The 15243-nt window shown below is 42.5% G+C and overlaps 1 protein-coding gene and 1 non-coding gene across 6 annotated transcripts in view; both read left to right on the top strand.

Annotated features, from left to right (window-relative positions):
• Window positions 1–15243, top strand: part of med24 (mediator complex subunit 24) — a 114616-nt gene that overhangs the window by 52040 nt on the left and 47333 nt on the right. For 4 of the 5 annotated variants that reach the window (XM_069906767.1, XM_069906766.1, XM_069906765.1 and 1 more), the window contains exons 14-20: window positions 638–780; window positions 1647–1684; window positions 5744–5826; window positions 7360–7383; window positions 8135–8310; window positions 9762–9861; window positions 10826–11001. In XM_069906767.1, the coding sequence (XP_069762868.1) occupies window positions 638–780; window positions 1647–1684; window positions 5744–5826; window positions 7360–7383; window positions 8135–8310; window positions 9762–9861; window positions 10826–11001 (740 nt within the window). The remainder of the gene's footprint in view (window positions 1–637; window positions 781–1646; window positions 1685–5743; window positions 5827–7359; window positions 7384–8134; window positions 8311–9761; window positions 9862–10825; window positions 11002–15243) is intronic. The other variant, XM_069906768.1, reaches the window with a different exon arrangement.
• LOC138747824 (small nucleolar RNA SNORD124) lies at window positions 2054–2161 on the top strand. The gene has a single exon (XR_011347679.1). It is a non-coding gene; the product is annotated as a small nucleolar RNA SNORD124 (small nucleolar RNA).

The raw sequence follows: 15243 nt of genomic DNA, 5'->3' as shown, positions 1-15243 counted from the left end.
GTCTCCACTGAGACGTTGCACCCACACTTTCTGCTCTCCTGGCATGGTATTAATTTCAGTCATTGAATTAAAATTCAGTCTGGATGTATGAATGTGTGATACATCCCCAGTGGAATAGTTACTGGGCAATGTTCTGCCTTCGCTGTTGATTAATAATTTACTGAAATTAAATGAGATTGCTAAAAATTGATAAAGTATTAATTTTTTGTATTTCGTCTTTTTAATTCAAATCAGTATACAACAGTAGTTTTTTAGTTTTTTTTATTTACATGTTACCAGTTTGGCTGCAACAAGTAGGAATTTTAGTGTATATGTACATTAAGCTCTTTATCATTGAGATAAAGAAGACTATATATCACATACCGAAACATGGAATAACATACACTTCAAAGGTATGTCATTTTTAAAAATTGTTAAATAATGTGAAAACCTGTACGCTGCTAAATTGTTTATCCTTGCAAAGATATTAGGATAGAAAGTCATCCTCGTGTGCACTGCTTCTGAAATTCAGCCCTGACATCAATGGAGCCATGACGTATAGAACATAGCACAGTACATGCCCTTTATGCACTTAAAATCTGACTATTAAAATAACATGATAAAAAAACTTAAAATGCTCTTGCTGTTTTTTAAACAGACCATGGATGCAGACCACTCCAAATCCCCTGAGGGACTGCTGGGAGTCCTGGGTCACATGCTCTCAGGGAAGAGCCTGGATTTACTGTTGGCGGCTGCTGCAGCTACTGGAAAACTGAAATCCTTTGCTCGGAAGTTTGTCAAGTAAGAAAAGTGATTCTGAATTCACTGATGGCCTGCTTTGGAATTGAGTTATGTTAATGACTTGATGGTGATAATTTGCCATCTGAGTATTTGACTAAATGAATTCATTGTTATCTGGGAAAGCAAATCTGTACATATGATATGGTTCTTCAGATGAATATTGTGGTAATTGATCCATATTAAGGAAGCCAAAGCAAGAATAAACAGCCATGTTGGTTTACTTTGAGTAAAGTTAAATGTCTCAAACATTTCCCTCACTAATTGACTCATCATGACTCGCAGTAATTCGGTTTTTTTAAGCTCCCTGTGATTTGGCTATTAGTACATTATAATGTTTGATACGTAAACCTTTATGTTTAGTGTTGAAACAATCTAGCATCTGATTTGGTTTATATCCAAGAACATACAAGCATTGCCTCTATTGTTGATCACAGAAGGTCTATGGTCAGTTTCCAAAGCTGATCAGTGGGAACCAAGATGAAACAAAATACTTTTTGGAAAGTATATAAATATTGTGTTTATCTTGGAGTTGACCATTTCCTTTGTTTCTATCAAGAGTATCTACCTGCACCACTAATTTGGAGGTGTAGATTTAAAGTCATTAGTTGCAGGATTAGAGAGGACAATTTTCACTCTGGGCTGGTGGCTCTCTGCACGTCTGCCTGAAAGGGGGATAGAAGCCGGATCCCTATAACGTTTTAACAAAACTTGGATGTGTACTAGACAACTCATAATTTGTAAGACTATGAACAATAGCTTGATTAAGCTCTTTACCACCACAAACATGATGGTCAATTGGTTGTCTCCTAGGTTATAATTGATTTGATTCTGTGAATTTATGTTTACTCCAATTTCTTTTGTCTCAGGTTAAATGAGTTTGCCAAGCACATCAGCGGGGAGGGGTGTAAGTATTATTTGTCTAAGATTAAGATTGGATTCCATTAGTTTTGTCTTTTCATCTGATAGCTCATCCAAGTGCTCATTCTTTTAGTATCTGCTTCAGTAATAAGTGCTTGGACTTTTAATGTATGGTAACTGGATACTGAGATGTGCAGTACTTGTGATTGGAAAAGACACTGACACCTGACTGCATTCTTCTTTGCCAAATGACTGAATGGTGGCAACAGCTCTGGTCTACATTTGAGAGGTGCAGCTAATCAAGCAAGTCAGAAAAGTGAGTCTTGTAAAAAAGAGTCCCTTTCATTTGGCTCACTGTAGCACAATAGGGTCCAATGAAAAAGTCCACTTTTTGTATCTCCAAAAAATGTTCATTGTAGTGAGAGGAAGGAATGATGTGTTTAAACAACTACCAAGAAAAGGATTCTGATTAAAGCTGCCTTGCAGTGATGGAACATGTATCACTGACCTTCCTTTAATTCTCAAAATGGTGTGAGTGCATTTTACACATTGAATAATAAAATGCGACATTTATTGCATACATTGTGATTAACTGATAATTGCATAGAAACATATATTCATCAGAGGAGAACATTTACTCTGTACACACAGCATTTCAGATATCTTGGAAAATAACAATGGGAAAATAATGCTAGAGTCGATGAGTAGTTATGTCCTTGGGTTTGTTATATGGTCACCAAATACCTATCTGTAATTAATTTTTGCATTTAATATTTTTATTACACATGAGTCCATGCCACCTAATTTACACCCAATTAATCTACATCCCCAGTTTGTTTTGAACAGTGGGAGGAAACCGGAGTCCCCAGGGAAAACTCACACAGACACGGGGAGAAAGTGCAAACTCCTTACAGACAGCACGGGATTTGAACCCAAGTCCTGATCGCTGGAGCTGTAAAGGCATTGCGCTCACCACTACACCAGTGGTTTTTAAACTGTCCCCCTAAATTCACATTCCACCTTAAGCATTCCCTATGCCTATATGATTAGTAAGGGATTGCTTAAGGTGATATGCAAGTGGGAAGGGAAGGTTCAGAACCATTGCTCCAGATCCAATTGTTACTGAAATATTTTGCTTGAGAAAATTATCATTGGCCCATTTTCTTTGGAGTTCTGAAACCGTGCACATAACGAGTCAATTAAGTATGATTAAAACAGTGGTTTTCAAACATTTCTTTCCACTTTCATACCACTTTGAATAATTACTAATCACAGAGCACTTAGGGATTGATTAAGGTGGAATGTGAGTCTAAGGGGGGCAGTTTGAAAACCACTGCGCTACACCAACTGTGGCGCCCTTTCATCACTGAGACCATCACCATTGATGAGAAGCTCATCTGGACCAGCCACATTAATATTATGGCTTTGAGGGCAGATCAAAGTCTGGGTATCCTGTTATGAATAGCTCTCCTCCTGACTCCCCAGAACTTTTCCAACTTCTGTTTGACAAGTAAGGCCAGTGTTGAATGTTCTCCTCTTGTCCCAAGACATTTGAGGCTATCTGGGGGTTAAGCAACCTATATCCTCAGCATCTTTTTTAAAAGTTGTCAGGACCCTCTGAAATCTCTCTCCTCACCTTAAACTTATGCCCTCTAGTTCTAGAATTGTCTGCCCTGAGATTGGGGTGGGGGGGGGTGGGGAAGCATTCACTTTATCCTTTGAAAAGTTGCCCCTCAACCTCCTTTTCTCCAGGGAGCTCAGCCTCTCAGTGTATCTCAAGCCCTCCAGTCCCTGAAAATATCCAGATAAATATCCATCTGCCATTCTCTGTCTAAATTTCCAACTGATCTATTTCGTGCTGTGTCCTTTGATAATCTTACTATCCCCAACTTTTCATGTTGTCTGCAAACTTATTAAACAACCCACCCACATTGTCTGAATCACTTGTATATATCACAAACAGCACAGAACCCAATATTGAATCAGAATTGCTTGTCATAAGCAAGTTGTGTACAATGTGTTGTTTTGCTGCAGCAACACGATGCAAACCTCAGATAAACCACCTTACAGAAATACATAAAAGTAGTGCACAAAAGGTCAAAGTAAGGCTGCATCTTTGGTTCACTGATCATTCAGGAATCTGATGGCAGAAGGGAAGAAGCTGTCCTTGTGCCACTGAGTGCTCGTCTTCAGTTTCCTGTACCTTTTTTCCTGATGGTAGCAGGGTGAAGAGGGCCTGGCCTAGATAGTGGGGGTCTTTGAGGATAGAGGCTGCCTTTTCAAGACATTGCCTCGTGTCGATGTCCTCAATGGAGTGAAGTCTGGTGTCTGTGATGTCGCAGACCGAGTCAACAACCCTCTGGAGTTTTTTCTTGTCCTGAGTGTTGGTACCTCCATACCAGACAGTGATGCAACCAGCTAGGATGCTCTCCACAGTACACCTGTAGAACTTTTTGAGAGTCTTTGGTGGTATGCCGAATCTCCTCAAACGCCTCACTAAGTATAGCTGTTGGCGAGCCTTCTTCGTGATTGCATCAACTTGGAGGCTCCAGGACAGATCTTCGGAGATGTTGGCACCTAGGAATTTAAAGATCTTGACCCTCTCCACTACTGACCATCGATGAGGACTCGTTTGTGTTCTCTTGATTTCTGCCCGAAATCCACAATAATCATTCTTCTCTTTGTTTTGCTAATATTGAGTGCAAGGTTGTTGGTGTTATACCAGTCAACAAGAAGATATATCTCCCTCCCGTAAGCTTCCTCATTGCCGTTTGTGATTCTGCCGACAACCGTGATGTCATCAACCAATTTGTAGATAGCATTGCAACTGTGACTGGCCACACAGTCAAGGTTGTATAATGAGTAGAGCAGTAGCATCCTTGAGGTGCTCCTATGGTGATAGTGAGGAGACGACGTTGTTTCCAATTCGTACTGACTGTGGGGTTCTGATTAAGAAGTCCAGTTTCAGAGGGTGTGCCCAGGGTCTGGAGTGTCTTAACCAGCACTGTGAGAATAATGATGTTGAAGGCCGAGCTGTAGTCGATGAAGAGCAGCCGTGTGTATGAATTGCTGTTTTTGCGGTGATTCAGAGCTGAGTGGAGAGTTGCGTCTTCTGTGAAATGATTGTGGTGATGGGTGCAGTGCAGTGGGTCCAGTCCTTTGCCTAGGTACGTGTTAATTCTGGCCATGACCAGTCTCTCAAAGCATTTCCTCACAGTTGATGTTAGTGCAAATGGGCGGTCATCATTGAGGCAGCTCACACTACTCTTCTTGGGGACCAGGATGATTGATATCTTTTTGAAGCAGATGGGAACCTCCAACTGCAGCATTGAGAATTTAAAACACTCTGGCTAGTTGGTTACCACAGATTTTCAGTACCCTGCTATGTGCACTGTTGGGAGTCTGGCACCTTGCAAGGGTTCAGCCTCACGAAAGATGTTCTGATGTTAGCCTCAGACAGATAACACGGGTCCACAGCCTTTGCAGGGATTCTCATAGGCACTGTTGAGTTCTCATTCTCCAAGCGGCCACAGAAGGTGTTCAGCTCATTGGGTAATGAAGCATCACAGCAATCTAAGGTGTTTGCCCTCACCTTGTAGGCTGTAATTTATCCCTACAGATCACCATTGGTCATAGTGCAACACTTTTAGACAGCATTAAAATAGGCCCTTCAGCCCAACATGTCAATGCCAATCTGCTTCCCTGTGTTTGGTCCACATCTTTCTAAACATTTGCTGTTCTTGTACCCATCTAAATGTCTTTTAAGTATAGTTACTATACCCCCTCCACCTCCAGTCTGAATACCACTCCTCCACCAAAATGCATGCAATTCTAATTTCAAAATATCAAAAATCAATCCTGCACAAAAGAGTACTATGGTAATATCTTTAGCAGAAAGAATACAGTGCTTCAAGAAGGTGACTGTCATTTTCCCAGTGGCATTTAGTGGAGAGCAAGATCTCTGAAAGCTGAATAAATGAAAGGAAAATTAACATATTGATTGCTTCTTGAAAAGTTCACACAAGGTTTTAGATCAGCAAGAAGATTTTTGTAAACCTAATCGAGCAGTCTAACTAAAACCCATATGTGTGTTTTTTTTTTCCAGCAAAAGCGGCCTCTGTCCGAGCGTTACTATTTGACATTTCCTTCCTCATGCTGTGTCATGTTGCTCAGACTTATGGATCTGATGTGAGTGCAATCTGGGGTTATAAATCTATTGGGAATGAAAATTGATGTGCCTAACTTGCATCCATCGTGTCAACTATTGATGAAAGTTGTCCCGACTAATAATCACATATCGTTGAAAATATACTGATGGATTTTTGTTCCACTTAGTCTTCCCTGAATGTACTTGCAGTTGAATCAGATTTTGATTACAATCAATGGATCTTGTCTTTAGTTTTGACATTTTAATGAAGTTTCTTTAGAGCAGCGAACACACTGTTTTCTAGTCCGCATTGGCCACTTTTTGCTGGTGCCTCCGTGGAGACCTCTAGCTATGCAGTGACCTCAAATAGAATATATTACTTTTCCTTGACATCACATGCACACATTCTGCTGCACTTAGACCCAAACACTGAAGGTGATCTTATTTGGAAGTTTGAGGCTACCTTTGACATTAACAAAATGGGCTGAATATACATGACTGCAGACAGAGGTGCTAAGGAATTTGGCTCCCAACATGTGGTTATGTTTAAAGATCTTTCTCCTCTCCTTACTGTCAATGTCCTCTGCCATTTCACTGATCTCTCTCCAAAGACTTCTATGCATAGAACAGTACAGCAGAGGAATGAGCCCTCTGGCCACAGAGCCTGTGCTGACCACGATACCAATTTAAACAAATTCCCATCTACCTGCATTTGGTCTGTTTCCATCTATTTCCTGCCTGTTAATGTGCCTATCTTGATCTCTCTTGAGCATTGCTATTGTATCTACTACTGCCACTTTATGTATTTAAAGAAAAAAAAACTTTGCTCTCACATCTCCTTTAAATTTTCCCCCTCTCACCTGAAAGATATGCCCATTTAATATTTGAGATTTCCACTCAATGAAAATTAATATTTACCCAATCTCTGCCACCCATAAATATATAAACTTCTATCATGTTGCCTCTCAGCCTCTACTTCTGGAAAAAAGATTGGTTTTTCCACCCTCTCAACATAGCTCTCTAATCCAGGCAACATCCTAATGAGCCTCTTCTACCCTTTTTCCAAAGCATCTATATCCTTCCCATAATGCAGCAACCAAACACGGCTACAGAATAGCTGAACTTAGGAGTTGGTCAGTAGGGTAAACCAGGGTGTTTAATGAAACATGTCGACTCACAGGTCATCGCTTCAGCAAACTGGATGGGCTGTCGTTTTGCTTTCTGATCTCCATTTCACAGTTGCAATTCTAATTTTTCCAATTGCTGAAATTCCAGTGAATGATGCTAATTTAACACTAATTTCCAAAAACAATTTATGATGCTATTGTTGAGATTTTGACAGTTATTGAAATGTTTATTTGAAGCAGTTAAGCATTAACGTGCATAGGAATAGTGAAAGTTTGTTTCTCCATCCAAAAGTGATCTTTTCTGAAAATTTAATCTTGATTTATTACATTAGCTTGCATAATTTGGTCAGTTGTACTTAAACAACAGTTCTTATCGCTGATAACCTGGTCGGACTATCCCAGACTCTCACATTACTGACTGATGTTTCCTGTTTTGTCAATTTGTAGTTTTTCAGAGCACTGCTATTTTATGTAAGTAATGAGCAAATCCTTTAGGCTGAATAAATTAAGAAATTGATTTTTTTTCTCCCTATTTATTCATTTTCTTAAGTTCTACAGAAGTATAGTTTGAAAGTTAACTTCGCCATGGTTACTTTAAATTGATGATCTCAACATCCATTAGAGTTATAATAACAGGCCCTTTTGACCCACTAGCCTGTGTTACCTAATTACACCCAATTGACTCTCACCCCTGTTAAGTTTGGAATGGTGAGAGAAAACCGGAGCACCCGGAGGAAACCCAGGCAGACCCAGGGAGAACGTAAAAACTCCTTAGACAGTGCCGATTCAAACCCAGGTTGCTGCCACTCTCTGACTGCCACGCTAACAGTGCCACCCTTGACATTTGGCAGTTGCCATTCCCAATTCAATCAAGATTCTTGTAATAATGGATGTACCAAACAACTGAGCATTTGCTTCCATAAATAAGATATTTGTATCCTATTTCCTGATTTTTGGCTGCAATTTTTTTTTTTTTTTTTTTTTTTTTTCTTCACACCTGATGCTTAGTTTGATGTTTTAATTACACCAAAAATCTGACAGGGTTTGTATTCAGTGTTGTGATAGTTGTTTCCTCATTCCATACCCTTTTTTTTAAAAAAGACTTTTATGATGTTACATCCTATGGACATGAAAGTTGACCCATAAACGGACATTTTATTTATTTTTGTTGTTGCGTTAATGATTTCATTCTAATTTTGTCAAAACTTTGTTTTGATTCCAGGTAATTCTGTCAGAGCCCTGCACGTCAGCTGAGGTGGTATTCTTTGAGACATGGATGCTGACTTGCATGCCTGAAGAAGGGAAAATATTAAATCCAGAGCAGGGGTTCCGTGCAGATCCCACTAAAGTGGAGTCATTGATGTCTCATCTGAATTCTTCTGCTGAAATGAAACTTGTGTATGTTCCTATCTGTTTTTTTTTTAATTATTTTTGCTTGGTTTTTATTTTCAAAGTACAGATTATTTAGAGTTCAGTATACCTGTGCGTCAGGTAGGATAATTTGTTCTGAGGAAAAACTAAAAATGTATTAAATATTCATCATTTTAAGCACCAGTTCTCTAGGACATTTCACTGAGCTATTATAATATGTCGCTTTATAGAAAATGTTCAATGCACCACATGCTATCTAACTTTCTACAAAGTATCAATGTGATTTCCACCTCAATGAGATATCAGCATCTCATCAAAAAAACAATGAAAGCATCACATCTGAGTTGTATTATAAAGAACATTAAATACAGCAAAATGTTCGAAGACATGTGGTTGTCGAGCGGAATCTAACATTGAACCACATATGGAAATCTAGGGTAGATGGGTAAAATCTTGGCTTGAGAGAGGTTTCGAGGAGGAAAGAGAGGCACGCACAATTAACCTGATCTCACTATTGCTTAGGATCTTGGTGAAGTGAATAAATTTATGTATGTTCAAGGAAATTAAATTGGAGAACTGCAGTGATCTTGGTTGGATTGAAGGCTGAAGAGATCAGAGAAAAGAGAAGTAAAACTTTTAGTTGAGATGTTGCGTAACTGGGAGCTAATGCAAGTCAGTAAGAGCGGGGATAGTGGGTGAATATGAATATAGGCACTTACAGATGCTAGAATGAGTATGTTTAAAATAAGATTGCAAACAACCAGATAAATACTGGGAAAAGCAATGAAGACTTTGCTGAACAATTGGCAACTGTGACCAAAGACTGGCGCTTCTGGTGTGGATTTGTCATTGACATCTGTCTATCCAATAATTAGTTTGAATATTCTGACATTAGCAATTCAACGGACTTGCTGCTTAAAATTATGGATATTTAATACATTTTGAATTTATGGCAGAGTTGGAAAAAAGAGTTGAAGTTTAGCTAGGTGATGGCATTATACGTATGGAAAACCTGTTTTGTGATAACGCTGCTTTGAAGAACTGAAGATGAAAACGAGAAGTAGATTTCTGAGAGACACCAGAGGTGACAGGTCATTGAAGCCATAGCAGCTAATTCTCTGGCTATATCTACACAAGCTCTGAATGAGTTTCTTCAGTGATATTGGAAAGGTATCAGAGAAAGTGGAGAGGTCATTTGTGTCTGAACTAGCCAGCAGATTGCGAGAAATGAGAAGAAGTTGATAAATTTTAGTGTTGTTTTGGTATTTTGCTTGACATCCATATTATTCAACTTCCATTAATATAAAAAAGATCTATGAGTTGATAATTTCTTAATTGGCAGCTTTCAAACTATTTGGCTAAGCTATCAATTCTTTTCTGTGCTTTTTACAAAAAACTGTTCTCCCTGTTACAATGTTACTCTTTGGATTACAATGTGTAATATATACTTGGAAGAATCAAACTCTTTTATTCTCAAGCCAGGTGAAGTGGCACGAAGTATGTTCTTGTACACCAGCAGCCATTCTAGAGGTCCTCAATGCTTGGGAACATGGGTTGCTGACGTTTGAAGCTGTGCAGGTAATTTTTGGATTTTGCTCGGCACGGTATGTTGCTGTCAATATCAGAAATACAAACATTGACTCTAGGTTCATGCCTTCGGATTGCACCATCATCACTGTGTAGGGTCTAATTGGTGAGACACTGCTCATTTAAGCCATACAAATTTAGCTAGTGCCAAGATGGCAGTAGAATGACCTCTGGATTAGGTAAAGGAGAATTAGCAAGGTTTTACAGGAACTTCAGTGGAATATCTTACTAGCATAAAGAATAGTGAAGTGAGTGAGGAGCTGAAGGCCTCTGAGAGTGGTGAAGCTGCATACCCCTACTGACATCAACATTTTTAAAAATGAGATGACTAACATTAATAGTATAGGAAAGTGAGGATATATTTATTTGTACAATAAACTTGCTGCACTTTTTTTTAAAAAAAAGCTATTGTCTTATTCTGGTGGTGCACAGATATCATCTAAATATTCAAGAAATCATTTCATGGCTTTGTTCTAAGTGTGTTGATAGTTTCCTTCCTCTATTTACTTTGAACCTTAGTTGATTATTCTTTGCCCTTTATTCTATCTCATCTTTTTTGAAGACTAGAGGTGTTTTTTTTCTGCTCTTAATTGTTACATTAGGCATTATACAGAACTGCTTTTGTGTCAAATCCGTTCTGGCCTTTTCTGTGCCTTAAAATTAGCACAAATTGAGGAAATGGGTTTGAAAGTTGATCAATACAATTGCGAAAAGATTTGCATGAGCTCCAGCTTTTTCTAGAAACATGTTGTCTGAGCTATCATTCATTGCACAAATGCAGGAGTGCTTGGGCAGGATTAATGGGAGCTGTTTCAGGAGCCTGTTGGAATAGATCGTGTCCCATTGACCATGTTAAGGTGGAAAAAGTAGTTATTACACCTAGACCCATGCAATTGCTCTGTGCCCTGTTAGAAAGAATAAATTTGTATGACTCATTTGATTTCTTCTGAACCAGAAAATCACTGATAATATCAAGGGGAAGATTTGCAGCATGGCAATCTGTGCAGTAGCATGGTTGGTGGCGCATGTTCGGATGTTGGGTTTGGAGGAACGTGAGAAACCATTGCAAATGATCTGTCAGCTTGTAACACCACTCTATGCAGAGAATACCCTTCAATTCTACAATGAAAGGTAATTTCATTGCATAATAGATTTGATGGAGGAGTGGGGTGGGGGGGAAACATGGAAAATCTGTTTGATTTTGAAGATTGACTTCAAATATTTTTATTTCCTTTCTTCAGCTGTTTGGTTGGTAAACTTGAACGAGCTCTCCAAGGCTGAATGGGGAGTTGATGCTTTGCTTCTAGGATTGTCTTAGTTCTACTCTGAGACTGGCCTAGGTTGTACTCCAGCTAAGCCGGGGAGAGATGTTTTTATCATAGTGTTCATTTCCTGTCAAGAAAAATGTTGAATTCTGCTCTCTACCCAAACTAGTCAAATCTGCGAGTTTATTTGCCCCCATGACTCGAAGCATTGTGCTTCATCGCCTTCCACCACTGATAGCTACTTAAAAATGTGTTATCATTTTTAGTCCATGGATGGATTAATGAGCATGAAGAGATTGCATCTCATTTTTATGTATGCTTTCCCTTCATTTAGATTAATCTTTCTACTGGCTCATGAATAATCAAATATTTGCTGATTTCACTTGGATTACCATTGCAGATTGTAGCTCAACAAATCTTTTGTATTCCATTGCATAATCACAAAGAATTATTACTTCTCAATTTTGTGGTAATCAATTCATCTTAATATTTCTCCAAGTAAAAGCACAATTATGGCTACTATGTAGCAACCCGCGCACAGACTGGCCCACAAAATGGCTGACGAACGCGGCGATCGCACAGACCTGGGGGTGACCTCCTGCACGGTGGAAAGACAGCGAATTGTGGTGGGAACGTCGACCAATCCCAGGCCGGCGCTCCGATGACACGATCTTCTGACATCGGCGCCTAGGGCCCATATAAACGTGACAGCCAGTGCAATAAACCAATCTCGACTTCCAGGCTTTGGTACACGTGTCATTCTTCTCCTGGCCGCGTAGCGCGATCACTATATTGGTGACACCCCCCCCCCGCCCCCCAACTGGTCCAACCGGCAATTGGACCCAGAGACAGCATACCAGGCGGAGCCACCAACCATCCGTGTGGTCTCAGGCTCCTAACATTGTGCGTGTTGCAGCTACATGTGTGGTTCCAGCAGGCTGATGCTCAGATCCAGCTTCAACATATCACTGCTGACAACACCAGATACTTTTGCATCGTGAACACCCTTGATCAGGACACAACGGCAAGGGTCAGAGACTTCCTACGGCAGCTTCCGGAGCAAGGCAAATACGCAGCCCTCAAAGAGCTACTAACCTGCACTTTCGGGCTCTCCTGGCGTGAGCGTGTTGCCCAATTGCTGCATATGGACGGATTGGAGGACAGGGCCACGTCCACCCTTGTGTACAAAATGCTCACTTTGACCGAGGCCCATAAACCTTGCCTGCTCTTCGAGCAGATCTTTCTGGAGCAACTGCCCAAAGATATCCAACTCTTACTCAAGGATGAGGACTTCATCAACCACCCCACCGGAGGGTTGCAGTCCAGGTGGACATACAGTTGAGAGCACCATTGTAGACCGCACCATTGTAGACCACATCAGCAAGCCCCACGAACAGCCGACTGCAAGACAAAGATTAGTGGAGAGGCAAGTTAATACCCTGGTACAATTCCACTATCATCAGCGATGGGGTGCGGAGGCCCGTCGATGCCACCCACCCTGTGGGTTTCTGGGAAACGTCCTGGCCAAACGTCATTGATGGCTGCAGCGATTGGCCCACATGATAGCCTCCTCTATGTTTGGGACTCCTTGTTGGACAGGCGTTTCCTGGTCGACACCAGCACCGAGATAAGTGTCCTGCCTACCACAGGCCTCTAAACCCACAATGGCAAGCAGGGCCCAGCGCTGAAGGCGACCAACAGCTCCTCCATCTGGACTTTTGGTGCCTGCACCATCCCCTTTCTGTTCGGCAGCAGCCAGTTTACATGGGCCTCATGACAGTGTAGCGACCACTCCTGAGGGCCGACTTCCTTCGTGCCCACTGCTTGCTCAAAGATCTCAAGGGACGGCACGGTGCACGCCAGAAGCTTTCAAACTCTATCTCTGGTGGAAACCAAACTAGCCCCACCTTGACTCTATAACGCTTTCCGACCACGAGTTCACCCACATCCTGGCAGAGTTCCCCTCGATAGTAGCACCACAGTTCTCCACGGTCGAGCCAAAGCACTGGGTAAGGCACCATATTCTGACCGAGGGAGGGCCCCCCTGCTCCACTCCAGGGCACGCAAACTCTCTCCCAAAAAATTCAGTCCAGCAAAGGAGGAGTTTAAGAAAATGGAGGAGCTGGGGATTGTGCAGCGCTCCGACAGTCCCTCCACATAGTGCCAAAAACAGCAGGGGAGGGGGGTGGAGGCCATGTGGGGACTACTGCTGCCTCAACGAGGCCACCACACCTGACAGGTATCCCGTTCCTTACATCCAAGACTTTGCTATCAACCTGCAAGGGGCATGGGTGTTTTCCAAGGTGGATCTTATCCGGGGGTACCCCCAAATCCCAGTTCACCTCCAGGATATCCCCAAGACCATGATTATAACCCCCTTTGGCTTCTATGAATGCCCTTTGGGGTGAAAAACATGGCATAAACTTTCCAGCGGCTGATGGACGCAGTGGGCTGGGACCTCCCATTTGCGTTCATCTATTTGGACAATGTCCTTATTGCTAGCTGTAGCCGCAAAGACCATGCAGCCCACCTGAGATAACTGTGTACCTGCTTGAGTGAGCTCGGGTTGACAATTAACCCACGAAGTACCAATTCAGCCTGGACACTATTGATTTCCTGGGACACAGAATAAACAAACATGGGGCAACACCCCTCCCCAAAAAGGATGAAGTGGTCCAGCACTTCGCCAAGCCACATACAGTAAAAGGGCTACAGGAATTCGCCAGTATGATAAACTTTTACCACAGATTCATACCGGCAGTGGCTCACATTACGTGCCCCCCTTTTCGCGCTGATGGCGGGCAAGTCAAAGGACATTAGCTGAAATGATGAGTCTTCAAGGGTTTTCCTTAACGATAAAGATGCACAGGCCAATGCCACCCCTGATCCACCCTGGACCTGACGGTCGATGCCTCCAGCACAGAGATAGGAGACGTACTGGAACAGCTCATTGAAGGCCAGTGGCAACTACCCCTTGCCTCTTTCAGCTGGCACCTCCGAACCCCGGAGCTCAAATACAGCGCCTTCGACCGAGAGCTATTGCCGCTGTACCTGGTGATAAGACATTTCTGTTACTTTTTGGATGGTCAGTAATTCCAGGTCTTCACTGATAACAAGCCGCTGATCTTCACCTTCCATAAGGTATTGGTGTTGTGGTCAGCCCGACAACAGAAACATCTCCTACGTGTCCGAATTTACCAATGACATTCAGCACATTTGCGGGGTAAAGCAACGTGGTAGCTGACGCTCTGTCACGTCCCTCAATCAAGTTGGTACACCCCCTGTCCCAGGGGATCGACTATGTGACTTACGCCAAAGCACAGCAACAGGACCCTGAGATCCCCGTGTATAAGGCAGCTGTCTTGTCTCAGGGTGGAAGTCATCCCAGTCGGCCCAGATAACCTGACATTACTGTATGACGTCTCCATCAGCAGCTCCCTCCCCATCGTCTCAGCCGCATAGAGGTGCCAGATTTCAATGCCATACACAACCTGGTGCATCCTGCAATTCGAGCCACGGTCAAGATGGTGGCTAGCAGGTTTGTCTGCATGGCCTCCTTAAGCAGGTGGGCCAAGACCTGCACGAATTGCCAGTCCGCAAAAGTGCAGGCTCACACAAGGGAGCCCGCACAAACTTTTGAACCAGCGCAGTGCAAGTTCAGCCATGTACATATTGATATAGTGGGGCCACTACCCACGTCCCATGGGGCAAAATACCTACTTACCACTGTTGACCACTCCATGAGGTGGCCGGAGGCAGTCCCACTGGCTGATCCTACCACAGAAACATACACCAGGGCACTCATCGACACATGGGTGTCTAGATTTGGGGTCCCAAAGCACCTAACCACAGGTGGGGGGGCGGGGGGCGCACAATTTACCTCTGGGCTCTGGGCAGCACTGGCTAACTTCCTGGGAACACAACACCACACCTCGGTGTACCACCACCAGGCCAATGGGTTGGTGGAGTGGTTTCACAGGCACCTCAAGGCAGCCTTGATGGCCTGGCTCAAGGGTCCGAACTGGGTGGACAAACTGCCTTGGATCCTGCTGGGGATTCGCACCACTGAAGGAAGACTTCAAAGCCTCAGCAGCGGAGATGGTCTACG

The sequence above is a fragment of the Narcine bancroftii genome, chromosome 12 (genome assembly GCF_036971445.1).
Source record: "Narcine bancroftii isolate sNarBan1 chromosome 12, sNarBan1.hap1, whole genome shotgun sequence".
NCBI classification, from domain to species: Eukaryota; Metazoa; Chordata; class Chondrichthyes; order Torpediniformes; family Narcinidae; genus Narcine; species Narcine bancroftii.
This window is presented reverse-complemented; position numbering and strand designations above follow the sequence as displayed.